This window comes from Thunnus albacares, chromosome 3 (assembly GCF_914725855.1).
Source record: "Thunnus albacares chromosome 3, fThuAlb1.1, whole genome shotgun sequence".
Classification (NCBI taxonomy): Eukaryota; Metazoa; Chordata; class Actinopteri; order Scombriformes; family Scombridae; genus Thunnus; species Thunnus albacares.
This window is the reverse complement of record NC_058108.1, coordinates 10,081,359-10,108,138: the sequence shown is the minus strand read 5'-3', so window position 1 is coordinate 10,108,138 and position 26,780 is coordinate 10,081,359. Positions and strand designations below refer to the sequence as shown.

The 26,780-nt window shown below is 38.0% G+C and overlaps 1 protein-coding gene across 1 annotated transcript; it reads right to left on the bottom strand.

Annotated features, from left to right (window-relative positions):
• Positions 1–1,350: 1,350 nt before the first annotated feature.
• On the bottom strand, positions 1,351–15,901 carry chrnb5a (cholinergic receptor, nicotinic, beta 5a). The gene is made up of 8 exons (XM_044347635.1): positions 15,156–15,901; positions 10,748–10,893; positions 7,899–7,943; positions 7,673–7,782; positions 6,545–7,071; positions 5,263–5,753; positions 4,117–4,262; positions 1,351–2,673 (listed from the first exon to the last, which is right to left on the bottom strand). The coding sequence occupies exons 1-8, from the start codon at positions 15,199–15,201 to the stop codon at positions 2,658–2,660; spliced, it is 1,527 nt and encodes a 508-aa protein (XP_044203570.1). The 5' UTR covers positions 15,202–15,901; the 3' UTR covers positions 1,351–2,657.
• Between the last annotated feature and the right edge of the window lie 10,879 nt (positions 15,902–26,780).

Below are 26,780 nucleotides of genomic sequence, written 5' to 3'. Positions count from 1 at the left end.
GAAGGAAACAAGTTTGGGAAAAGTTCAAAATGTATTTGAGGTCAACCAGATAAAACGCATCACAAATGACACATTACTGTCATTGCGCTAATTTTTGAAAAGTATAAATATACTTTTTTCTCATCCCAGTCACCCTGTCTGTCCCCCTCTATGTGCTGAACACCTCCTTTTATCCCACACTGTCAGGACTGAGCGTCAGTGTTTGCAGGATGTCAGTTATTCCATCCACAAAAGCAATAAAATGCTCTCATCCATTAATATCTTCTCCCCTTCTCTCTCTCACACTGTGAGAGTAGTTCAATTATATTAACCCTCAAGTGCAGCACTCCTGCTGTCAGTGTTCGGCTCAAGTGTAAGTCAAAGTTTGAACACAGCTTTCTGTATGCGTTTTTATCCTTTCTTTACTCACTTGCTTGAAGTGGGCAAAACTCAATTGGAAAAAAGATGATGTCACATGCTTCTGTGCACCAATCAGGGTTTAGCAGCATTCAAATCAAAATCTAATAATAGGTGATCGGCTTGTTTTCTTATTTTGCCATGTCAGTGTCAGGTAAATCTGATCAAACCACATTTTAAATAAAATGATAGTTGCTATTTAATGTTATAGAGCAATATCTAAGATTTTTTTCAGTTGCTTAGTTCTAAACTTTCAATTTTCATTTCCATTTTTTTTTCAGTAGTAATACAAATATTGTCAGGCCTCAATTAAGTGATGCATTTTCTATCATACAGTAGCTTGTATATGTTGTTCATTGCTTTATGAAGTGGTTTACCAACATTATAGTTGAGCTACTAATAGGTTACAGCCTTAACTTAAACTCTGGAATAAAGGAATATACCTTTTTATAGCTGTTTTGACTTATTGAAGGAAAACCACAGGCGTTACTAATAACATTAACGATGGCTCTGTTCCAGTCAAGCGTTCTAGTAAGCCATGACAGTGTGACAGCGAGCCAGCATGCACAATAGACCCCCTTTCACAGCAGACATTTTGACTTGTCAAAGCAGGAGCAGCACAGGTGACATTAATTACATTAATGATGGCTGCATTCCAGTTGCAGGGCTCTGGGATTGTGCATGCTCACTCACCGACATGGCTTACTGGGACTCTTAATGAAATGGAGCCATTGTTAATGTTATTATTTGCAACTGTGCTTTTCCTGCTTTGACAAGTCAAAATGTCTGCTGTGAAAAGGGTCTATACCAGGACTCTGAAACTGAAGAAGCTAAATGGAATTCAGATGTCATAAATTTGATGATTTACACCTGTGAAATTTTATAAATGTGTGTGTGAAAAAGGCATATGCCAGACAGAACTGCTGAACAAATGATTGAGGGAACAGCACTGGCCAAACACAAAAAAATGATTATTTTTTTATTCAACATATTAGAGTAGAATACAGTTAGTGTCATATTTATTCTTAATATGTAACCTGGTGTTGCTACATTTTATTTCTGTCCTAATTCATCTTCTGTCAGCGTATTCAACAACAAATATCTATGCACAGTAAAAATGTGTATGTGTGTACGTTTGTGTGTGTCTGTGTGTGTATGTATGTGTGCATATAGGACTTCTAAGGAATCCGTCTGTCACAGTTGCATTAAATTTCATCCATCTTTGCAAGCTTCTTTTTGTCCTGTTTCTTATTTTTCATTGTAGTAAAGGTTATCTTGAAGAACTCTTAGGTTTTTCTGACAGGCCTCGTGATGTAATATGGCACAGAAAGGAGAGAAAATATAAGAGAATAACAACCAAACAAGTAAGAGAAAGGCAGTAAGAGAAAGCAAGAGAAAAATATATAAGAAGGCATTAACAATTACAACACTGCTTTGGAGGTGGATGGTGAAGATGAGGCACAAAGCTCTTAAGCAGAACAAGAAAAAGACAGACAGAGAGAGAGTGTGTGTGCATTAATATTTTTATGAAGAGAAAAAGTGGATGGGACAAAGTGCCCTCGCTTTGTTACAATAAAGATTGTTTGAGAAAGGTAGAGAAAGGAGAAATGAGGGTCCATTGTAATGTGCCAACATGAAAAACTGGTATAATGTCCCGTAAAGTCTGATTTTTCACATCAACAACGCTGTAGAGAGGAACAGACTTCATAATAGAGGCTGCAAAGAAGCTTTTTGTTAGTCTATGTGGAGCTCCAACAGTTCTATCAGTACCAGAGCCACTTCAGAATCAGACAAATACAACAAATTACCAGTATTTTTCACCAGTTTTTGTGTTTTGTGGTTGTTCTTTACACTGCCAAAGTCAATCACTGGGGAAAATAGTCTGCAACTGTAGTGTGCATTGTGTCAAAAATAGTGCATGGTCACCATCTTTGCTCCATTATAACGTCCACTTGAAAGAGGTTGCACAAACTAGTAGTTTTAGAAAGATTGTCAGAAGGATTGTCATGCCTATGATGATGGAGGAGCTTGAATAGAGGCTGGCAAAAATAGAAGCCATGCAATAAGAAAGTGTTCCAGTACGATTCTGTCTTCGTTTGAGGTCAACTTTGTAGCTGGCTGCATCGATTAGGCCGGGTATGTATCAGATCCAACTAATAGAGACTGATCAGAGCCAGACCTAGTGTAGCTTCTCACTTATACAGTATAGTTTCCTAAAAGAGACATTTTCTTGACTGTTTCCTTCTTGTGGCACAAAAATCCTAGAAATCTCCATACCTGTGGAAAAAAAACACAATATAGTGAATAAGATTACTAATGAAGACATGCAGAGTATACTGTGATATTTTCACATAAATACATCTGCTTTGCTATTGTAACTTTGTTACTGATAATACCCAGTTCATGAGAGCTCTTACACTTTGTTGAACTAAACACCTGGTAGCTAGTTTGTTCAAATTGAAGAAAAAGTATTTGGCACGAGCAGTGATCACTACAGGGTTGGGTATATTTAATTTTATCAATTGTGATTCTGCTAATTGATACCAGTCGTTATCAGTGTCTACAGTTTCTTTGCATAATATTTCTGCACATGTTCAAAGCAAAAACCACATCATACTTAGGCTGCCATTTTCAGTCATGTATCATAAATTAGATACTTTGTGATTCTACCATACTCTATCATAGAGTATCCGCTAATCTCAGTCAGCAGTCAGCCAACACTTTCTCTTCTTCTCTGCTTGGAGCTTTAATGAACTCTGATGCAGATTAGCTCTTTTTATAATAAATATATCACTTCTTTCGTCATGCTTCACTATTAAAGCTTACATTGACAGCCAATGTAAGGCTGAAAATGTATGAAACAGCTATAGCTTCATGTAGCCTTAGGCATAGATGTCATTGACTGCTAACTCTGTGGCGTATAAGAATAGTTCTTCATGATATGGACATCCTGTGCTTTTTTTGTCGGAAGATCATTTTTAAATATTGCAAGAAGATATGGTAAAAGAAGCAGCCAACATGTAGAGTAGGCTGAGTAGATGGAGGTGTAGGCAACAGGCACTTGCTGCAGTTTGGGCTCATATCAAACCATTAACAAATCACCTACACCTATGTGTTTATGGAAAACCACACATATAATCAACATTTTAACATCATAAATGGATCACATAACTACTGGTATGTAAAAGGGGTCACTTGCAGTGATGAACCCACAGAGAATTATCCTCTGACACTGCAATGCCCTACAGCTCTATGGAGCGTTTTAGCATCTTTCAGCTCATTGTTTTGGTTTTATTATCTGCAACTTTAGCGTTTTGGTTCACTCTCACCATTTTCATCAGCTTTGTTGTAGGTTTGTTGTAAGCTTTGTAGTAGGTCAAATCATTGGATAAGCAGAGTTTGAAATCACAGTTCTCAATGAATCCCTGTATTACAAGTTTGAAACTGTTCTCATAACAGTAACAAAGACCATTAGCTGCAAAAAGTCCAAACCTGGGATACAGCAGAAACAGAACACAAACTTTCAGTTTTAATCAAAAGCAAATACAAATGCTGAGCCTCTCTGAATACAACAATATATGGGGTCAATTGATTTATCAGGTAAAAGGAAAAGGGTGTTTCTTTTATATTTTAGATATTAATATTACCTTCTTTGCCAAACTAAGAGGTGTATGTATGCATGTATTTTAATATGTGTTTCAGAGTGTGTTCATGACTCACTCAGTGTCATCAGCAGTGGGCGTGTTATAGCTTTGGAACAGCGGCTGCATGAAGAGCCCAAGTGTTCCCACGACACACACCAGGATGAAGATCCACAGGAACAGACGGTCTATCACCATGGCTACGTACTTCCAGTCTTCTATTATCTGAAACCAAACCAAGAAGTTGCACTATTACAGGGTGCTAAGACACATCAATGACATACAATAAAGTGTGTGGCCAGGTCTCTAAACCTAAGTGTGTAAGAAGTAGTGTTTCATTAACTTCTGCTGTGGCTATAATGGTTCTAGGACATCAAACGCATGATGTTATATTTTTATCTGCATTGCAGTCGGTGATACAGAGAGGAGAAGCAGCCTGATGTAAAATATGCCATGAGCAATTACAGCTGCACAACTTGTTTGTAATATTTATTAAGTGTGGGAGGTTTGTGGAAGTTTGGAAGCCCAAGGCCACAAATATGGTGTTGGGGTTAGTGCTGTCTTCATCAGTTTGTGTTTGTATGAGTGTTTGAGCAAGGTTTTTGTTTTTAACTATACAAGCAGCATGCCTCTAGGAATGGCAATGTTGTTCTGTTGATTGGTTTGGGGAAATTTTTTACACATGTTCATGGCCCCCTCAGGATGTGTTGTAATAACTTTTGTGATCCACTGACTTTTCCATGCATGTTTAATACTTTATGACCAAATACCTGCAAAATTCCCATCAGACTCAGAGGTACTTTGTGTTTAATGTTAATTAGCAAATGTTAGCATGCTGTGATGGCAAACAGTAACATTGTACCTGCTTAACATCAGCATGTTGGCACTGTCATTGTGAGCATATTAGCATGCTGACATTAGCATTTGCTGTAGAGTCTTAGTGTTATTTAAGGATATCTGATATTTTCAGCAAAAGGGAGATGATTAGCAGGTTAGAATAACATCACAAAAGGACAAAAGCAAATTTCTCATCTTGATAACATCCTCCTTCCTCATATAAATCTCCTCCTCCTTCACTGTTGTCATCATCCATCTCTATAATCTGCCTTCATGGGCCTTGTCTTTCTTCATTCCATTCAATATTATATTTTTTCTTCCCTTCCTTTGATACTATCTCTTCCTGCTCATCATCACATCTTTTTTAACCACATCATTATCTCCTCACCCCTTCATCGTCGTCTTCAGTCTTCATGTGTTCAGAGATGTATTTCACTCCATCCACTGCCTCCTCCAGATCTGCATCCCATTGAGTGCCCAAAGGCCTCCGGAAGTCTGAAAACCCACCACCCCCATCTGGGATGTCTCCCACTTTCCAACAAAACCTGTGGGCCAAGTCTTCATTCACGTAGAAGGAGTCAGTGTCTGTTCGGATCCCACCGAGTTTTATGTTGGAACAGTGCTTCCTCTCTCTGCCACTCTGGGAATTGTTCTTTCTGGTGGTATTCCGGTTAGCGTACTTCCGGCGGAGCTTATCACGGACATTGGAAGAGCCTGGACGCCTCATGAGGAGGAATGTGGGAAGACGGACTAAGAAGAGGCGATTGACCCAGTCGGGCATGTGGTGGGTGGATGGGGAGCGATGGTGCACGTTGAGGACACACACAGTGCTCACAGTGGAGAAAGTGACCAGCACCATAGTGAACATCAAGTATTTACCTAAGAGAGAAAGAGGAAAGTTGCAACATGAAAAAATAAATATTGCTAATGGGCTTCTTTTTTTTTTTTTTTGCAATCTATTACAAATAATTCTCAAATGTAATATCTATGAGTCTGATATGACTGTGTACGTATGACGTGCATTTTCTATGTTTTCTTGCAACTGATAATTAACTTAACACCAAGGACGTAAAAATGTTTTTACATACAAACATGGAGGCAGTTTGAAAAAAAAAACCTTTGGAATTCACAAGCTTCCTTTTGAGCAAAACTGGACTCTGGTTCTGTATATACAAAAAAGACATCAAAAACTTCTTTGTGTGTTATTTGTTCATTTAAAATTTCATCAGGACTTAGCTGAAAAGAAAGATCTTTTCTCTCACATTGTATTTTTATTCCTCTACAGTATGGGTGAATTTCTGTAATTTCCTCCTCTTCTAACCTTCTTTGTCACTTCCACTTTCCTACACTGTCAAAGTCCCTACTTTCACAATTCTGACATCAACATATCTGAACAATGATCTTTCTTTCCACCCATGTTCCTCGAGCTAATCATTCCCTGGAAGCTGGTCTTTAAATATCATTGTGATTGAAGATGAAGTCTAATCAATTAAGTTTTTGTTTGTTGCTAATCTCAATAATGATTTATATACACTTTCAATAGCTCTCTCTTTATCAAATTGGGTTTGTGTTTTTTTACTGGTTTAATTCCTAGGAGTCATTTGTAGCTAATTTCAAAGGCTTCGCATTCCCAGTTTTATCAAGTCTACACAAACTATAATAAAACTGACCTATGAGTGGTACTGCTAGAGAAGTGGGTGGCACTATCTTTGAAATAAGCAGCAGGAACACAGTGAGCGCCAGCAGCACTGAGATGCACAGCGTCATCTTCTCCCCGCAGTCTGATGGCAGGTAGAACACCAGGATAGCCAGCGACGTGATCAGTACACAAGGGATGATCAGATTAATGGTATAAAACAGCGGCTTCCTCTGTATCACAAAATCATAGGTGATGTCGAGGTAAGTGATGTCGTTGGGGTCCTCATTTTTACGTGCTGGGAGCGAGACGATGTCCCACTCTCCACTAGGCGTGAAGTCATCACGGCTGGCAAAGTCACTCGTGAGGATCAGGTCCACTTCTGTGTGGTCGTAAGTCCAGGAGCGGAACTTGAGAGTGCAGTTCTGCTGGTCAAAGGGGAAGTTCTGCACCTCGATGGCACAGGCTGACTTGTAGATGGCTGGGGGGAGCCAAAAGATGTCCCCTGTGTTGGAGACCACAGCGTTGCAATAGAAGGAAACTTCGTAGACGCCGTCAGCACTGTGACAGGTTGTTGGGAGAAATATAAGATTAGAAAGTGTATGGATCCAGAGGTAGGAGAAGCCATACAAACTAAATTCAAACACATATCCACCATGCCACTCTCCCTTCCTTCGATTGCAATCAACAGTTGAATAAGATATATCTGAAGTCAGTTAACCAAGGACGCAGCAAGAAACACTTTTTTCCCTTTATTGTAATGATGATAATCAGACAGTCCCAAACTCTCCCTCATCATCGTCTGAAGTGACAATAAAGCCAGATCATTTAAGACTGATGAAGCACTCAGTAACCCCTTCACCTCAGCAAAACAGGTTTGTAAAAATTAAAAGAGGATACAGAAAATTTTAATAACAAAATCCCCATAGAGAGACATACTAATTTTGGCAGCAGGTTTTATGCTCATAATGCTGTGATGGCAATGTTGGAAAACCTCTTAATGGAATTATACACTGTAAATCAGGTTTAATCCATTAATATAGGGACCACCACAAACACACACACATTTACATTTTATGTGGGTTGGCTTTTTTCCTTTACACTTACTTTAATATAGCACAACAGAATCATGTTTTTGTATAGCACACATGCATGTATTTACTTGTTGTAGAGCACTATATCAGGAAGCCAGATATGTTTGGAGGGTATTCGTAGTTTCTTGATGCCTTCATACTTGTCTGGGTCCCACCTCAGCCTGTAGTCATTCCACTCCTGCAGAGAGAGGGTTCATAAAGTTCATTACTGACAAACACAGCCATATAGTACTTTAACAAACTTTATACTGAACACTGTATGGGCTCTGAGCAGTGGTGAAGATTGTGCTCTACCTGAAACAGCCACAAGTTGGTCGTCATGATCTGTTCTCTCTCATTCTGCAAGAAAACAGCAGTCAGCTTGTCACACATCAAGTATCATCTCCACAATATTTTACTTTTTTATGATGGCAGTGGTGTTAATAAGATACAGAAACGGTCAAACTCAAATGTCAAAGCACATTTATAAGGAGTGGGATAATACAGAACCATTTGGGAGGAAAAATCTATCAATCTAATCTAATACCCTCTAAGATCTTCATAAATGTCACCAAGATAGAACTTAATACAGAGTTGAATTGCTTTGTAATGTGCAGGAAGTTTTGTGTCCAACCTGAGTAGACACGGTATGTGTGGTCAAAAGTTATAAAGTATATAATACATCGTAAGATTTATTTCAGATGTCATATATATCAGACTTGCTGGGATCTGGTTGTGACAGGAGGATAAAGTATTTTGATATGAATATATTGTAAGTGGTCTTGTGTTAAGAGGAGAGTGAGGAAAATTTCAATTAAGCCCCGTCTGCAGCAGCATCCTTCTGTAATGCATTACTACTGCAATGTGACACCTTTCTCAGTGACAGGTAGTGTAAGGAATTACAATTATAAATTCAGCAATGACATTACATCTTTAATCCAAGTAACTCTAATTCACTTTGGCATTTAGGTTATCTGCTTTGTTTGCAGTCTTACAAGGAATTGGATGGGATTGTTGCTATAAATTTCATCTCAACGCATTGAGTGGAAAAACAGGCTGCCTTGCTAACGGTAGCCACTGGTAAATCTACCTTCAGTAATCAGCTGAATTTTTTTCACAGTTAGAGGAAGTGTGAATCTTACTGTCATCAGGGCTATGCTAGCTGTTTATGGTCAGTAAATTTTGAACCAAAGTCTGACAGTTAAACCACAATGTCTCCATTTCTATATGCATTAAATACAGAAGATGTGACATGTGGATGTGGCAGAACTGGAATTATGAAAGGCACTTTTGACCATCTATTCATGGTCAATACTTAGTGACTTTAATGTAATGGGTGTTTTCAAATTCGACTGATACTTCATCTTGCTTGTGGGCACATCAGCATGCCACAGCACAGCCTTTGTAAATAATAGCTGTGGTGAATTAGAGTGTGTTTACAGCACACAATGGAAACCAAGCTTCATTCAGTGTAAAAATAACATAATCCAGCGATGGATTACTATTTTTAAGCAAATGTCCAAAAACTATCTATCCATCCATTTTCAAAATTGTTTACCCTGTGCAGGGTTGAGGGAGGCTGCAGCCTATCCCAGCATGCCTTGGGTGAGAGCTGGTCTGCACCCTGGACAGGTCACCTGTCTATCACAGAGCTAACTCAAAGAGACGGACAAATAAATTCTGAGTCACTTACACCTACAGGCACATTTGCCAGTTTACCACACCTGTGTGTCTTTGGACTGTGGCTGGATAACTGTCACATCTTTTTTATTATCATTATCTGGATTTTATGGAGTCTTATGTGTGTGCAAATAAAATAAAATTAAATTAAATTAAATTAAATTAAATTAAATTAAATAAAAAGCTATGATGCATTATTCTAGTGATGTTATATTTATTTATAGCTATTACAATATTTATGTTGCTGTCTTATTTTAATGGAAGACATTTTGACATGTAGGAAAAGCACAGGTGTAAATAATAGAATTAATGATGGCTGAATTTCATTTAGCTGCTTCAGTTTCAGGGTCCTGCATGCTGGCTCACTGTCACACGTCTTTTCTAACTTAGACACTTGAACAGAACGGAGCCATTTTATTAGCACCACCGGTGCTTTTCCTATTTGTCAAAATGTCTGCTGTGAAAAAGTCCACTGAGTGGAGCTATACTTTGTTTTACATGATGTCACCAAACTCTATGAAAGAACAAACACAGAAATGCAAAGTGAGAAGGGCTTTTCCAGAAGTCTCATTCATTTTTCCCAAAGACAATGTTAGGTGACTCAACATTTGGGCATTTCTACGGTTCGGATGAACAATAAACTCTTACAGTTGATTCATCAGTGCGAAAGATGAACAACTGTGTTAGAAAATATAATAATAATAACAATTATTATTATTATTAGTAGTAGTAGTAGTAGTAGTAGTAGTAGTAGTAGTAGTAGTAGTAGTAGTAGTAGTAGTAGTAGTAGTATTATAGAGATGGTTACCAAAACCCAATGCGCATTTTGGCCAGAAACATCCAATGACAGAGCTTAAAATTGCAGCTAAGGATGGCTGGAAGCTAAAGATTACCCTGTTTACAAAACTGATGATACAATTTGTAGCTTCAATCTGTTCAATTTTGGATGAATTCAGCAACTATGGTGGACCTCTGATATGCCAAACTGATGGAAAAAAACGTGAACAAAGAAAACTTAAGACTGGTGGCCATAACCAATCTGACTGTAACATTATCCAGGAGTGTTTCATGCTTTTATGTTAACAGATATCATCATCCTATCTATGACCGGTACTGTATATGAGTGAAACTGTCTCTCCATACTGTAGACTTAACAATGACCATGATTCCAAATTTCTAAGTATAAAATCTGGTCTACTGGACAATGAATTTGTCATAAATCAGAGCCGTGATAGGCAGCCTACATGTAAATAATGGCCCAGTATCCTAAAAGACTTTTGAAAAGTAGACTGCACAAGAATTGCTAGGATCGCTGGGGGTTTTGCAGAGGTGTAATGTATGCATTGTGGAGAGATATTAAAACTGAATAGGCGTGTGTGTGTGTGTGTGTGTGTGTGTGTGTGTGTGTGTGTGTGTGTGTGTGTGTGTGTGTGTGTGTGTGTGTATGTGTGTGTGTGTGTGTGTGTGTATGTGTGTGTACTCACTACACTGATGAGCTGAGACAGAGACACCTGTATGGAGATGGTGACCTGCTGGCTCTTATTGACAGCTGGTCTGATCAGTTTGTTGTAGCGCTCCGGACCCAACAGGTAGTTCACCAGCCGCTCCTCTGCATTCTCTGCCCTGCTGCCTGTATGCAAGTCAGAGAGTTGGAAATATTACATTTTGAAAGTGTACATTTTGAAACCTCTATAAACCATAGGAGGCATACAGATACAATCTCATTTACTGCTCTGTTTGAAAAGAGCACAGGCAGTCAGCCATAAATAAATGTCATAAACGAATAAATGCCATATGTTTGTCTTTTAGCAAACCACAAACTCTGGGGTAGTGTGTCTCCTTTTCGCTGCAACACTGAATACAAAAATGTCACCACAGTTTGTGTATGTGTTTATGTGTGTGTGTGTGTGTGTGTGTGTGTGTGTGTGTGTGTGTGTGTGTGTGTGTGTGTGTGTGTGTGTGTGTGTGTGTGTGTGTTGCAGCTCAATGTGTGATTTTCTGTCTATCACAGTATGTTTTCAGCACAGTGTCGTCATGAATGATGAACAATAAACAAGTTGGCTGTAATGAAGTAAATTTACCAAAGAGCACTGAGGCTGAATCACATGTCCTCTTTAAAATGTCTTTGTGTGTGTGTGTGTGTGTGTGTGTGTGTGTGTGTGTGTGTGTGTGTGTGTGTGTGTGTGTGTGTGTGGGTGTGTTAGTGTGGGTGGGTGTGTATGGGGGTGGTTGTATGGGTGTGTGTCCTTTAGTCTCACACTTTACTGCAGGGTTTTAGACCAAAAGAACTAACAAAAATCCAGTCATGCATCCTTCCCCATGAGAGGACCCCTGAAGCTTTGTGTTTCGTCAGCCCTAAATTATTGGTTATGTAAAAGTGATCGTATGAATAAGTCAGAAGCAAAATGCTTTTGACCCACTCTCTTGGCTTCCGCAGCCATTATGTCTACATTGTCAAACAAACTGACAACAGAGCAGGGAGCGTTTAATATCTAGACTGCTTCACCCCCTCTGTGCCACATGAATTGTCTGTTTTTGTAAGATTACATACAGGGAAGGCTGAATGAGCATGGATGTTTTCTCAGCAGCACCCTGCTGTTTCAAGTTTTCATGTCACAATGAATGTCAATATTTCCAGCTGTTTGACAATGAGGAAAGGCAATGGGACTGTGTTTTAGTTTATTTTAACTTCAGAGAATTATTTGCCATGAAGTGGAAACTTGAGGAATCTGCTTGTGTAATGGAAATATGTTAGTGGAACTGAAGGTTAACCTGATAGCTAGAAGCCTTTATCACATTTAGATTTTATCTGAAGTGGCCTCAGTGCCGCAGTATTTAGTGTGATAACTTCAGATGACAGCCTCCAAATTACAGGGTAAATAAGTATTATTATTATTGTTATTATTGTTATTATTATTATTATTATTGTTGTTGTTGTTGTTGTTGTTATTGTTATTGTTATTGTTATTGTTATTGTTATTGTTATTGTTATTGTTATTGTTATTGTTATTATTTTCCTTAGTACCTTTTTAGTAGCACAGTAATATTGTTGCTCGGTAATGAGGCAGGAAAATGGGGGAAACAGGGTAACAGTGTTGCCATTGCAATGAAATGACTTGTGGTATACATTTTAAAGTATTTTAAAGTAGTAAGTTTCATGGTTACATATATTGTATTTTCACTCACAAACAAACTTTATTGAGTTTTTTTGGGAAAACATACAGAATAAGGAAAAGTGTAGCAAGCTAGTCATCAGTTCACTTATACATAACATTGCCATCTCATTTTGAAAAGTATCAATAATTGTAGCTGAGGAAAGAGCCATTCCTATTGAGTGACAGTACACTACAGAACAAAGGACTGAGAATTGAAAGCTTCCTTATTATAATTTATGTCTGGGATGTGTGGGTTGTAAAATAAAGATGTCCCTTGTCCACCTTCTTTTTACATTATAAGAACAGTGTAGTTTACCGTTAGTACACTGTATGTAAAAACTATTAACACTGTAATTTTCAGGCTGTATTCTTGATATCAACTTAGATTAAAATTATTGAATGGATGTGGTGTGTTTTGTTTTTTTTTTTTATCACTATGTTTTACATCAGTTTCAGTTAAACGCTGAGGATTGCTGCCAAACATCATTGCAGAGTACAGCGCCCGGTCAAATCTTCAGGCCTCCAGGGAAACACTCACAACAACACGGTAAAAGACATAGAGAAGTGCTACGTGCCTTCTTGGTGGATTACATCACTTAAATAATTTAGACCTCGATTTCAGGGTATCTTTGCCTTGATGGATGTTGTAGAAAAAGGCTTGACTATATTTTCTGTCATACCTGATCTGTGTTAAAGAGTCCAGTTGTTTTTGTAGAGCAGATATGAACATTGATGTCTCTCTTTGTCCTGTTAGTTGATGTTTTTTTTATTCAAAGATAAGTCTTCATCTGATCATTTTAATAGCCTACAAGCTGAAGCGATGTCATGGGTAAAGAATGAAAACTCCACAGGACAAAAGGTGAGGTTAATAAAAGGTAGCTCTTCTTTTAGACAGAGGTGGGACATGCTATCCAAGTGCTTTCTTGGCAATAGGTATAAAATAGCCCACAGTAAATTATTGAAAGAGTCCATCTCCTTTTACTTAGATGTATTTTAAGAGTATGGATACCATACACGTAGTCCATAAGAACCTGTCTGTCTCTAAGGCCAAAGCTGTTGTATGGAGTGTCATTGTGGCTGCCTTTGACTCCACCAAAAACATACCATGTTTTCTTTAGTCATAATGGACTCACATGTATCATCACACCTTACACTAACAACGTGAATCAACTGTCACAGATTACAAACATTGATTAGATACTTCATGTAAGATGATTGCCACAATGTTTGAACAAAACACACTGGAAGCTGATTTTGCTGTTATGCTATTCACAGAGAAAAATATGACGAAAAACTATAAGCACAAACTACAACTTAGCCACACTCAGGACGCTACTGACAAAGGACACAGAGGTCATGGCCTCAATATTCTGTCAGTAAATTTGACCATTTTCTGGTGATCTGAGGGGGGTTAAAATTCTACAAATACACACAGATTACCCATGATGGGTTGGGTTATTTAAGACGTATTTTCATATAAGTTTGGACAATATGACTGTTTCTGGCAAAAAAGTAAAAGGTACATAAAATGTAATTTCAATAAAAGAAAGGGATTTGTTGCCAGAATTCTATTCCTGGTATGTGGAAAAGCTTTTGAAATAGTATTCAAACCAACATATAAGAAAGGAAGATAAAAATTGTTCAAAAAAAAAAAAACTCAAATACTTAAATGTAAATTTCACAAATTGGTGACTAGTCAAACATCTCTAACAAATTTTAGTTTCACTGGGACTTTGAAATCATGATTTCAGTATTTCCACACTAAGATCCTGGCTACACTGAGAGACAATGAAAAGACAACATGTCTCTTTAGTAAAGCTAAAGTAAGGTGTAGAGATATGATGTTTGCATTTAGTTGGATAAGTTCTTCAGGGTTATTGTATGTTATTATTGGTCCAAACTGGATATTTCATTCATGCATCTTTAGGTTAGTTATGAGAACAAATTCTCCTGTAGTTCACTGAGACTAAATAACTCAACTCTGTGTGTGTGTGTGTGTGTGTGTGTGTGTGTGTGTGTGTGTGTGTGTGTGTGTGTGTGTGTGTGTGTATGTGCTGGATATACTGACTTCAGCAGGCCACTACTAACTCCCTGAGGTGAATTTTCTCTTTGTGCATATGTGTGTCTGTATGCGCACGTGTTTGTGTGCGCACGTGTGTGTGTGTATGTGTGAGAGAGAGAGAGACAGACAGAGAGAGAGAGAGAGAGAGAGAGAGAGAGAAAGAGAGAGAGATCATTATTTTTCAAAAGATATTTACATAATGAAGGAAAATGTTTCAGCACCATGGACAGCGTCTTGATCCAAAACAGGCTGGCTAAAAGTCTCAGAAAATGCTATTAAGCCTTGAGAGAACACTTCAGTTTAGGGCTGCAACTAACGATTATTTTAAGTATCTATTAATCCGTTGATTATTTTCTCAATTAACAGATTAGTTGTTTAGTCTATAAAGTTCCTGAAAACGGGGGAAGGTGACGTCCTCAAATGTCTTGACCAAAAGTCTATAACCCAAAGATATTTAGTTTACTGTCATAGAGGACTAAATAAAATATTCACATTTGAGAAGCTGGAATTAGGGAATATAGACATTTTTCCTTGACTCAAAGCATTTAATCAATTATCAAAATTGTTAGTGATTATTTTTCTGTCGATCAATCGACTATTATTGACTAATCCTTGCAACAGTTTTTGCATCACTCCACCTAAATACACATATTTAAAGAATATAAACCAACTCACGTGTGAGAGAGAGAATGAAGAGCATTAGAACAGTGTTGGGACTCATCTCCTTCCTTTCTGCCCTCCCGGACAAACTTCTCAGACTTTCTCGGAGTGTCCTCCGGAAAAGAAGTTCCTTGTGTGTGAAGAGTGGAAATATACAGCAATACACAATATATTCCGTCGTGGAAAAAGCCTTCTTTCTTACAACTCCCTCCTCTTTTCTGCGCGGGTTGCCATACACCTGCTCCGGTTATACGTTTGCTGCCGGAATACTGAGCAGCGGCAAAAATATACGATGAAACTTTGTCTAACATAAGAAATAGGTTATTTGTAGGCAATGTTTATTGGCGACAGACAACATTTTTCTCCTTTATTCTGTAGCTTACTACAGGGACTGAACTGTCCATTGTGCGCCGCCGCCTCATCCACAAACCAGCCGCGGTGACATTTAAACCGCTCTCGATCCAAAACCAACAGTCCAGATGAGCGCAATGTTGTTGTAGTCTTCTTATTCTATCAATGAAACCAGCAGCGCTCACCTGAATTCACTTCGATCTTGCTTTCTTCTGATGAAGCGCGGACAACTTCGTGCGTTAGGCAATTGGCGCAGTTTCCAAAAAGTGTAGGGCGCAGTGCGCACAGCCAGGACGCTTGTTGTTTCCTCAGGGTAACTACTTGCAGTTTAGAGTCCATAAAGAGGCCACGGACAATTTTCCATGAAACTCTGTGTTGCCCGCAGGAGAAGAGAGAGGAGGGGGGTCGGGGAAGGGAGGTGTGTCATTGTGTATGTCTGTGTGCGTGTGGTCCTTGAGCTTCGGACAGGAGTGGAGACGATTCACGTCACGACTTGGACTGATGTTCAGCTGTTAGTCTGCTCTATAGGTGGCCTCTGTTCTGCCAGTGATTTCTTGCAGTCAGAGAGCCCAAACTTTAAAAATTCAGAGAAGAAAACGCAGAAGAAACCAAAGTATATGACTGTAACCATAGACTCTAGGAGTCAGAGCACAGATAAACAATGACAATACCCACATAACAGTACAACAATAACATTTGTAAAAAGATGGATTTTGTATAGGATTGGATAAGATAAACTGCTATGGAGCTAAGTGTGAGCAAAAAGTGCATAAGTGCAAGTTAACAATTACCTTTTGTGCAAGTTAAGCATGTGTATTACACCAGGGACAAAGGGAAATTAAAATCTATTGCACTTTGCCCTGGAAACCCTTCACCTCTGACCTGAAGAGAGAAAATCAAATGCCTCAAAGAGAGGATCGTCTTTGCTTCCATCTTCATTAAGACCTGGTGATAAAAGAAGAAGCTATTTTTACTTGCATATTTACATACATAAGAGGCTTTTTTTAAGCATCCTTCTTTTCTGCTGATTACTTAGACACAAGCAAGATTTTTCAAAGTGATTATGGGTTAGTTTGAAGTTATCATCACTGGAATATGATTTTGAAACAGCAGATTGCCAGCTGTGAGCAGGGGTTGTCACAATGAGAGAAGCAAGGGAGCAGAGGGGAGGGGAGAGCAAAAGACTACATGGAATGAAAACCTGATGTTGCAGCAAATCAGGTGCACCATGTACACTTGGGCTGCTTTTTTCAGTTCAGCCATGTGAAATCTCCCTTAATGTTAGTGAGAAATATGGCTGAATTCCCCATAACAGCATCATGCACTGCCAAAGTGTCTCACTCGCGCTACACTCACTCACTTTGACCACTGTGTGGATTATATCTGTGAAAATGAGAATCTTCAAATTCAAAATCACAAAAAAATGTGAATGCTGGAAATTCCAGTAACCTCTAATTTCTTCATTTATTCACCATAAGAAAACCTGTCTTCTTCTATCCCCCAAAAACACACTACTCATTCTTTTTTGACTTGCTGTATGTGTTCTTTTAGGCTATTTCTGCAGCTCATTTTATTATCCCACACCACAATACATTATACAGAATGCTCTTCTGTTGCACCTGTGTGTGTGTGTGAGTGGGCTCACATACTTGTGTGTGAGCTCATGCCAAGAGTATATTTAGCAGTCAAACTGGGTGCGCATGACTATGATTTGCCATCACAGTAAGAGGGGAGTCATGTCACAAGGCCACTCTTCTGCAGAAGTCAAAGAGAAAAGACAGAAAATCTGGGTGTGAAAGCAATATAAAGGAGACATGAACAGACCGCAGATATTTTAGACATTCCTGCTTGTTGCTCATGAATAATCCATTGCAGATTCAGTGGCTAACAGCCTTAAGAATGGATTCATCTTGGCTGGGGGGGTGAGATTCCACTTTTCTTTTCTTTTTTTTTGTTTGACTTATGATAAAACATACAATGTACAAACAATATATAATTTCAAACTAGAAATACTGCCTCACCGTTGTATACCTCCGCCAACCAGTCAAGTTGCAGTTTACATCCATGTCTGTCCAGACTCATGATATTTGTAGTGAAGGAATTTAATAAAAGGTATTATGTGTATTTTTCTTGTATGTGTTCACATGTTTGGCCCATAAAGCTGATTCTGATAAAACACAGAGTTGTAGTCATGACAGTAGACGAAGCTTCAAATATGGATATTGCTGCAAAGAATCTACAAATTCTAAAATGTGGATGCTTCACACACATCTTCAACCTGGCAGCACAGAAGATCTATACAATCACCACAGTTTCAAGGTGGGAACCAAGATTAGCGTCACTAAATGACCAAATGTGAAATATGGTCACAAGCTCTCCTTCTGTTCCTGAGTTACGGTGTTGAATAATGGCCAGAAAAGTGTTTTGGAGAACATTATGATGTCACAGTGAAGTTGACCTTCAACCTTTTGGATATAAACTGTGATTATTTCATCATTTTATCCTACAAGACATTTGTGTGAAACTTTGTCATAATTAGCGTATGAATTCTTGAGTTATGGCCAAAAATGTGTTTTGTGACAACCTTGACCTCTGACATTTGACCACCAAAATCTAATCAGTTAATCCTGGAGACCAAGTGGATGTTTGTGCCAGATTAAATGAAATTCCCTCCAGGTGCTCTTGAGATATTGTGTTCACAAGAATGGAACGGACGTGAGGTCACAGTGACCTTGACCTTTGACCTTTGAGCACCACAATCTAATTAGTTTCCTTGAGTCCAAGTGGACGTTTGTGCCAAATATGAAGAAATGGATGGACGGACAGACAGACAACCCGAAAACATGACGCCTCCAGCCACGGTTGTCTCTGGCATGGAAGCATAAAAAGGAGCCTTGTGGAAACAGAAAAGAAACCATTCAAATATTACTTGATTTAAATAATTGAGTCTGGCTATAAGAAGCCATCACTGTCAAATCATGAAAATGTTCTTTTGAACATTGTGATCAATTGGTAAAATTAAAAAAAATAACCATGACAAGTCAACATCTAAAGGATTTGGACTGGTTATGTGACTTTTCAGTTATTTTCAGTTAGTTTAGATGCAAAAACATGCAAATTAGTTCACAGACACACAAGATAATCTCCTAAAACAGAATAAATGTGGTCAAAACAAAAACTGATGTGAGGTTTACACCTGTGCCATTGTCGATGGGCTTAGCACGTGCATAAATCCCTCACAGTCCAGGCCATATAACTAACACATTACTCCTTTACACGGACCACTGGAGATTTCAATCTGCCATAATGGAAGTGTGTGTCTGCTTCAGTCAAGTTAACTAGCACGAGGGCGCACACAGCTTGCAGCAATTCATAACACCCTCCCTCTCAACTCTACTGCTCCATCACCGCCTCTCCCTCTCTCTCTCTCATACAGGCAGGTATAGGCTACTAAATGAAAGTGCCAAGATCATACCTGCCATATTTATGTATTTATAGTCAGGACACACTGTGTTTGCTGGGACCAATACATCAACATATTACACAGAGGAGGAGTTACACTGTTAGAGCTCTATGCTATACTTGTTGGGTTTAAATCTTTATTTATCCAGATAAGGTCTGCTGAGTGTGCATTTTGGAAAGATTGCTGAGCCTGCAGGACACGTCTTCCCTTCCCATTCATAAGCACACACACATTCATACACACACACACACACACACACACATACACCTGGGTGAGAGTTCTAATGTTAGTCAATGAATAGCTCCAGTGGAGGTTTGTCATTCTCTCAGAGAAATGGAAAGACTGGATCAGCTGTCCAACCCAGAGCATTTGAATATTCTCCAGTTGCTACTTGTCATCGACTGGATGTCATCATTCTTTACAACTACTCGTTTGTTTAAATGCATTGTTTTATTTGCTTTTGCCTTTAATGAGAGAAGAGATATCTCCACATACTGTAAAGACAAATCCTCTACATGTACTACAGACATACATGGAGTTATTTTGTGCCTCATTTCTGAGTGCGCGGTGGGATATTATGAACACAGAAAAAGATATTTATGCAAGGACATAAATTATATTTTGTAACGAAACCATCATAAAAAATAAAAAAAAAATACTGCTCTGTGTGCTCAACATTTGGACACTGGCTCATAGTGTCTCGTGGCTCTCTTAACATCTCTGCTCTGTGCACTTAATTTAACTTTAATTTAATTTAACTCATTTTAATTTTCATGATAATTTCACAACAAAATATAATTTAATATTATATTTTTTTTAATCAAAATGCAAACATGAGGATGTTAACATACTGATATTTAGCAGATGTAATGTTTACAATTGTCACTTTCTTAGGAAAATGCTTACAACACATCAATGAGTCACACTGCTGCACTGGCCAACATGTTCCTTTGTCCCTGAAGGACCTTTGTTGCAGTTCACACTGCCTCTCTCCCCACATTTACCGCCACTCTCTACTAGCTCTTATAAAGGCAAAAATGCCCACAAAATCATTTAAAATGTCCTCACTGATCAGCAGAGGACAAACACCAAAGGCTCTGCAAAGTCCAGCATTTTTCTGGGACCAGTGTGATAAATGATCAGTTTTTCTGGGGACTTGCAGGTTTAATCCTCATAAAACAAAACACTCAAGGTTGTTGGTGACCCAAAACTGGAGGTTGAGGTTGAACTGAGACACTGAAGATAACATGGGTATGATTGTATTTCACATCAAAGTCAGTGCTGCAGTGTATGAAAAAACAGATGAGTTTTCAGGCTATAACAAACATGTCTGGTGTGTACGGAGTTACCATGACCTGGAGGATACCCAGCACAAGGATTTTAAATCTGATACAAGCAATCTATATGCCTGAAGGAAGGCAGAGGGCATGAGTACTCACAATAGTGAAAGGAGTGAAAATAACGGTGATAATAAACATGAGGAGAAAATGTACCAAATTATGTCTAATTGTGTCTGATTTGTTTTTTCCACAAATACATTCAATTGCCTTGTTAAAAAAAATCTTAAAAACACATCTACTTCCTCTCTCAAATCCTGAATCTATAAATATGCATATATATTCAATTTTAAAAGTTTAACTCTTGAAAGCAAGATGGCTCCTACTACACTGAAAAGTAAATACTCTGTATATATGCACTGCAGATTTCAGGTTTCCACATCGCACCTCATTTAGTTTCATACTGGACCACAACTGGCTCCAAACTGTGATGTCACAAATCATGCTCCTAAGTGCACACCTTAAACTGAGATTCAAGGTGAAACTTTCCACTTTCAGCAGATAAATGTGAAAACAGCCTTCTTGTGTCTAAATCATAAGATCATAAGTCAGTTTATTCAAAAGCAATGTGAGTCTTGCTCTTTAAGGGGAACTTAAAGAGAGACTTAGTGTTACAATTCCACAAAGTTGGGAGACTAACAAAAGATTTAAAACAATGTTCAAAAATCAAAGCAACAAAGGCCAAAAATCCTGACTTATTAGTATAGATTTGTCAAAAAAAGACCTTGGATCCTACACTTCCCATAATGCAACTCAAAAGCATCTTTCAAATGACCCTGATGATGTTGTTTCAAACTCGACAAAGCTCGTTCAGAGCAACAGACACCATTATACAACAGTTTTCACAGGGTGAATAGTACCCTGAGTACGAGTAAACTGATCTAGATATTTAAAATTGGTGGAGTGTCCCTTTAAGTCAGTACCAGAAATGGAGAGCTGACTTCTCGCAGAAAGGATGAGCTTCAAAAAAGATGTTATAGGCAGCAGATAAATGTGCAGCCCAATCGGAGAGGCTGAAGGTGGATCTGATGTATGGGCCAATCATGGCGGGGAGCCTGTGTTAGGTTAAGATCTCAAGGAGGCAGGGGACAGCTGAGGGTATGCATCAAAGTTTAATGAGCAAGTAGAAAGAGTAAAGGAGGAGTTATATGTTCTGTTGAAGATGTGATTGCAGTAGTCTTTGATCAAGTTCTTGGGCTGAATAACAGATGTTTTGAGCACAAACCAGAGGCATCAGCTGGGTGTTGAATGTGTCAGTGGTAATGTAAAGGTTGTGGACAGGGCAGACTGTTCCAGGGAAAACAGTCACTCCATCTTCTTGAGAGTGAATCGGAGGTAATTGGCTTACATCCAACAAGATATATATACCTTTTCCTGAGGACTTGAGGTTGGGAGAGAGAAGTAGATTTGGTGGGAGGTGTGGGATGTTGTGAAATAAACCAGTGTATGAAGTGAAAAGCAGATTAAGTCTAGGACAGAATCCAGTGCTCTCTTCCAGATATCTAGTGACGCAGGTCGAGCACAAAACATCAGACCCAGGGGCATCAATTTACTGAACTCCAACATGGCATGGAAAAATAAATCACACTATATGACAAATACTTGGACTTTAATGCAAATATTAGAGAAATTAGAATATATTTTGTAGAATCAGGTCATGATTGACTATGAATATTGTAAAAACTCAAATTCAGGCAAAAAAAGCACTGACATAGACAAGCATGCAAGCACACACACACACACACACACACACACACACACTCACACACACACACACACACACATACACACACAGAGGGTAACAGGTGTAATATGTCACAGTCATGAAAGCCCTCGAGCTTTTGCCGTGAAGCTAATCCTCCTCCTGTGCTTATATCATCACACTAACATAGTGTTTTTTTGTGACTGCATGTGCATCCAAATGTGGCTTTTTATGCAACACATGTGCCAGTTTGTGCCTGTCTGTGACCTCTTATGGGAGGATGGGAGTATAAATTTTTGCAAAAGTTCATGCTTATTTTGCAAAAGAAGTGTGAAGGCATTATTGCTGTTCTCCTAAAACAGAGAGAAATGTGCAACTGAAAACTCAAATATTTTTGTATCCTCGGGTAAAAGAAGAATTTCTTTCTGGAAATGCACTTTGCTTTTATTTTGACTTAGTGATCACACAAAACGTAACCCCCCAATCTGCTTCAGATAAGATTTATAGTCATTCATTCCATAAATGTATTTTCTTTACTGGCACGATTTACTCAGTGTAGCTGATTGCATTTCCCGGTGTTCTGGAAGTGTTCCACTCAGTTTGGGTGGATTATTAGCTGAGTCTCGCTGTAAACAACACCTACTGATACATCATGAAGCCAGGAGCCTGGATCTGTTTCAACAGTCAATCAAGCATTTCTCAAAATCATTTCAGTCAAACATCAGCTAGTGACTCAGTTTAACTATAATCACTACAGCTCTGTATGTAATGAATAGTGTAAAGGCTGACACGCATACATGTGCAAACACACAATTTCCCTTTTGTCTGAGTGACAAGAAAATGATCCAGAATATGTCCAGAACATGAACTTGTGCTTGCATGTTTATTTCCTCTTCCATTAACAGTTGTATGCTTGAAATATCAGTTCCCTAATATTACATCTCTTTTCCAGTCAACTTGAACCTGAAAAAGATAAGATGCTATAGAAATTGATGGATGGATATTATGTGGCCGTTGCATATACTGTGTCATGTAAACCACTAGATGGCAATGAAGACCTAATGACTGAAACTGTAACTGTGGGTCCTGATTGGTTTGAAGCCCTACAGTCTAAAATCAGATCATGGTGCTGAAGTGACAAACAAAGGATCAACACTTTTAGTTGTGCATCAGAATCCCATTGCTTCCTGTGAACGGTAATTCCTTGTGACTTGGGAGTTTTGTGTTTTATATGTGGAAGTCAATGGCAGGATTAATCTAAGTACCTTGGCTCTATTAACCGACTATTCCTCCCCCTCTCTGTGTGTTGTGTACAGTGTTTCGGATATATTATATGGCCCCAGGTTTTCTGTGTGGTAAAATGATTTATTGTGTGCGTATATACAGTATATGTTCAATATAAGCAGAGTATCAACTGAAATAATAAAAGTCCAAAAACTAGATTTTGACACAGGGCCTGAAGATTAGGTAATAATGAAAGACCCATGTTGTTATTTTGTCATTTAGCAAAGCCTTATTGGTGCATTTTGTTTGTTTTGTATGTTGTGTTATATTTGTGAAATGTAATTTAAAATCTTCCCAGTTTACATCCTCCATTTTTAAACAGCATGTTATCAAGTGATGGGTCACATAAATGGGTCATTCATTAGCTCTGCATGGGGCAATTACCTGCTTTACCTAGTTTATATTCCAGCCTGGTGGAAGTCAGGCAAAGTCCACATAATTAATAGTGAAATATTCCTTTTACTATAACTGTGACCAAATTTCAAAAGCACATTTCACACAAACACTCACACCAATATAAAGGAACACTCCCTCGATGCCTATGATATGATACTTGCCAGCCTTCAAATTCAAAGGAGTGAGGCATTCTGCTACTTAAAACTAAGGGACACTTTATCTTCTCAGAGGACAAAGCTATAAAGGCTGACTCTACTCATCAGTGCTGCTCTTTTCCTTCACCTGTGCCTTGAGAATGGGGACATAATGAGATTATAGTGTTGATGCAGAGAACAACAGCAAGGTCTAAAACAGTAAGATGCTAATGTGATCAGTACTGCATTAATCAGCACTTCACTCATTGGTTTATCAGCAGAAAGAATATACACTTCATTCTCACCTTATGAGATCCAACAAGGCGTTGACTGTGGAGAGGGTTTCATCATCATCATCTGTCTCAACTTTAACAGGAGTATGGCCAACCCCAGGCTTGATCAACAGCACCAATATTAATCCTACAACACATAATCCAGGATTGAACATTAGAAGTATGTGTCGATAGCTGTTTCATACTGGCTGAGCTCAATGCTATACAATAGCTAGATTAAAATGTCACGCTGTAAGTGATGTAAAAGCTATTATTGCATGCCTCTTTGTTTTCAGTGAAACTGAAAACAAAACTTGTAATAAGTGGACAAGGCTTTAGAAAAGTCCAAAGAATGTCAGACAAAGTTTTTAAAAATCGTCCCAATATTTCTTCAGTTGTGGACAAGATAAGAACATATACCTGAGGGCTCAGACTGAGTTGTATCATCTGTCAGACTCCATCTGTTATTGTTAAAAGTGGGGTTGTAGTTATGTAATTAGTAGGGCTGTAATAATATAACAAGTTTTCATTGCTGATTGCTCTCTCTGTTGATCAATTAGTCATGTGCTCTAAAGGAAATAGAAAAATATGGTTCAGAAGTAATATGAAGTGTACGTTGCAGTTCTCTGAGCTTGAAGTTTTTGAGTCTTTATCTCAGGACAGGAGTTCTGGGTTGTACTACAGAGTGTCATTCATGTTTGGGATCTTGATATTTAGATCAGGACCGGGATTCTACAATGATGGGTTAAGGTCGATTATGTGCCCGTTTTATATTTTGTTTGAAAGTGTTCTGGGTGGGTAGGGGTTCCTCCAAAGGGAAAAATAAATGGGAGAGTATAGGGGAAACATTTTTCTTTGTGGAATTGCTCTTAATGTATTTAACTTTCTTCTGATAAAAACACTAAAAGTGTCAAGCTAGATTGACCAGAGAGTAACATTACTACAACTAATGATATCAGTTCATCAGTTCATACAGCTGTTTCACTAGCACTTCATAAAAGTTAAAGTGCTTTGTATGGTATACAAACTGTGAAAAGAAAAAAACTAATAAAAATGGAGTTTGGCATTTGAATTTTGACCAGAAAGTTGTTGAAATATTTTGAGGCCCCACTGCATAAATCTGAAAATATTTCCAAAAAAAAAAGAGAGAGAGAGAAAAGAAGAAGAAAAGAAAGACATTTCACCTTCATCTTCATGGATATACAGTATACCACTAGGGCAAGTGAGAAAATGTTTGTTTTTGAATCTGATTTAAAGCATTAAACATGCTTCAGGTCATATCTGTTCACTAATTAGTTGGTGTATGAAGAATGTGCACGAAAAAAGTGAAAGTGGTGACATTTAATTTTACAGGTCCTTTAATTTTATACTAATTCCATGGAAATTTTCTGGCTAATTTGCAGGTATTTAGCGGTTCATTTTTAGGATATTTTACAGAGAGGGCCGTGCAAAGTGGTACAAATCATATGAAGGAAGACAAGAGTGATAAGTTGTTTAATTGATAAATTATTCACTCATTATATTTGGATTCATACATCGTTGTTAATTTGCAAAAATTCCAAATACATTAGGCTCGTAACAATTCTTTAACTGACAAAAAAATGCTTTTGTTTTCAGTGTGTAGTTTTGTATTTCAAGCTCCATATTAGCACATTAGGTTGTTTTTATGTTTTGTTGCAAAGTATTTCTCACCTGTAGTCACAGACAGAAGTATGCGACTGCATGTATAGTCATTTTTCTGGAGGTACCAAGACTCAGACTAGAAGATTACTAAAGATAAGAGGATCAATATATTTCTGTATGAGTGTTAAATGATTGTAATGTAAAGGAGTGTAGTGTAATAACTACGGCAACACAGTTACTGTACATCTAAAGAATGATAAATGAGCTTAGTGTCTTCAAAACCTCATTGAGGATTATTTTCAAACATATGTAATTGTGAAATTGTTGTCATCTATGTAAATTTATTATTTATGTATTATTATTAATGTATTATTATTCAGATACTTGCTAAACAACCAGCATTCAAATGCTCTGTGTATAACATGCATAACCTAATGTGAGAGTTAAGAGAGTGAGAAATACACCTGCGGCTCAGCCATTATCACACAATACATTTGCAATCACACTATATTATGATCTCATGTTATTGAAAACAAGATAACAGCCATAATTATTTCTATTAATTTATTGAAAATGAAGGATGCAACAACATTTGAATGGTAGGTCCCATTATAACCCTTTAAAAACATCAATAAACACTGACCCAGAACACCCTCTATGTGTAAAAATGTATACCAGCAGCACAAAAATAAATACTTTTGAATTATTTCCATTTCTGTATATTCTGAGCCAATTTAGGAAAAGTCATAAAAGTTCAGTCTTAAAGAATGTAATTTGGGGTGTTTTTATTGCTGTAAAATGTGAAAATGGGTGAAATTTGACCCAAACCATATGTAAGGGTTTAAGTTTACATTTTGTTTTGGGTCATTTAACGTTGTCTCCCCACTAGAGCAAGTGCAATGATTTAAACTTTCCACTAGATGGTGCTGTTAGATACAGTTTGTAACGTTAGGTACAAGCGTTACATCGTATTTGGTGACCCATCAGATTCTGTAACCTGCAGTGTTGGAGGAAGTACTCAAATCCTTTACTTAAGTAAAAGTAGTCTATCAATACCACAATGTAAAACTACTTTATT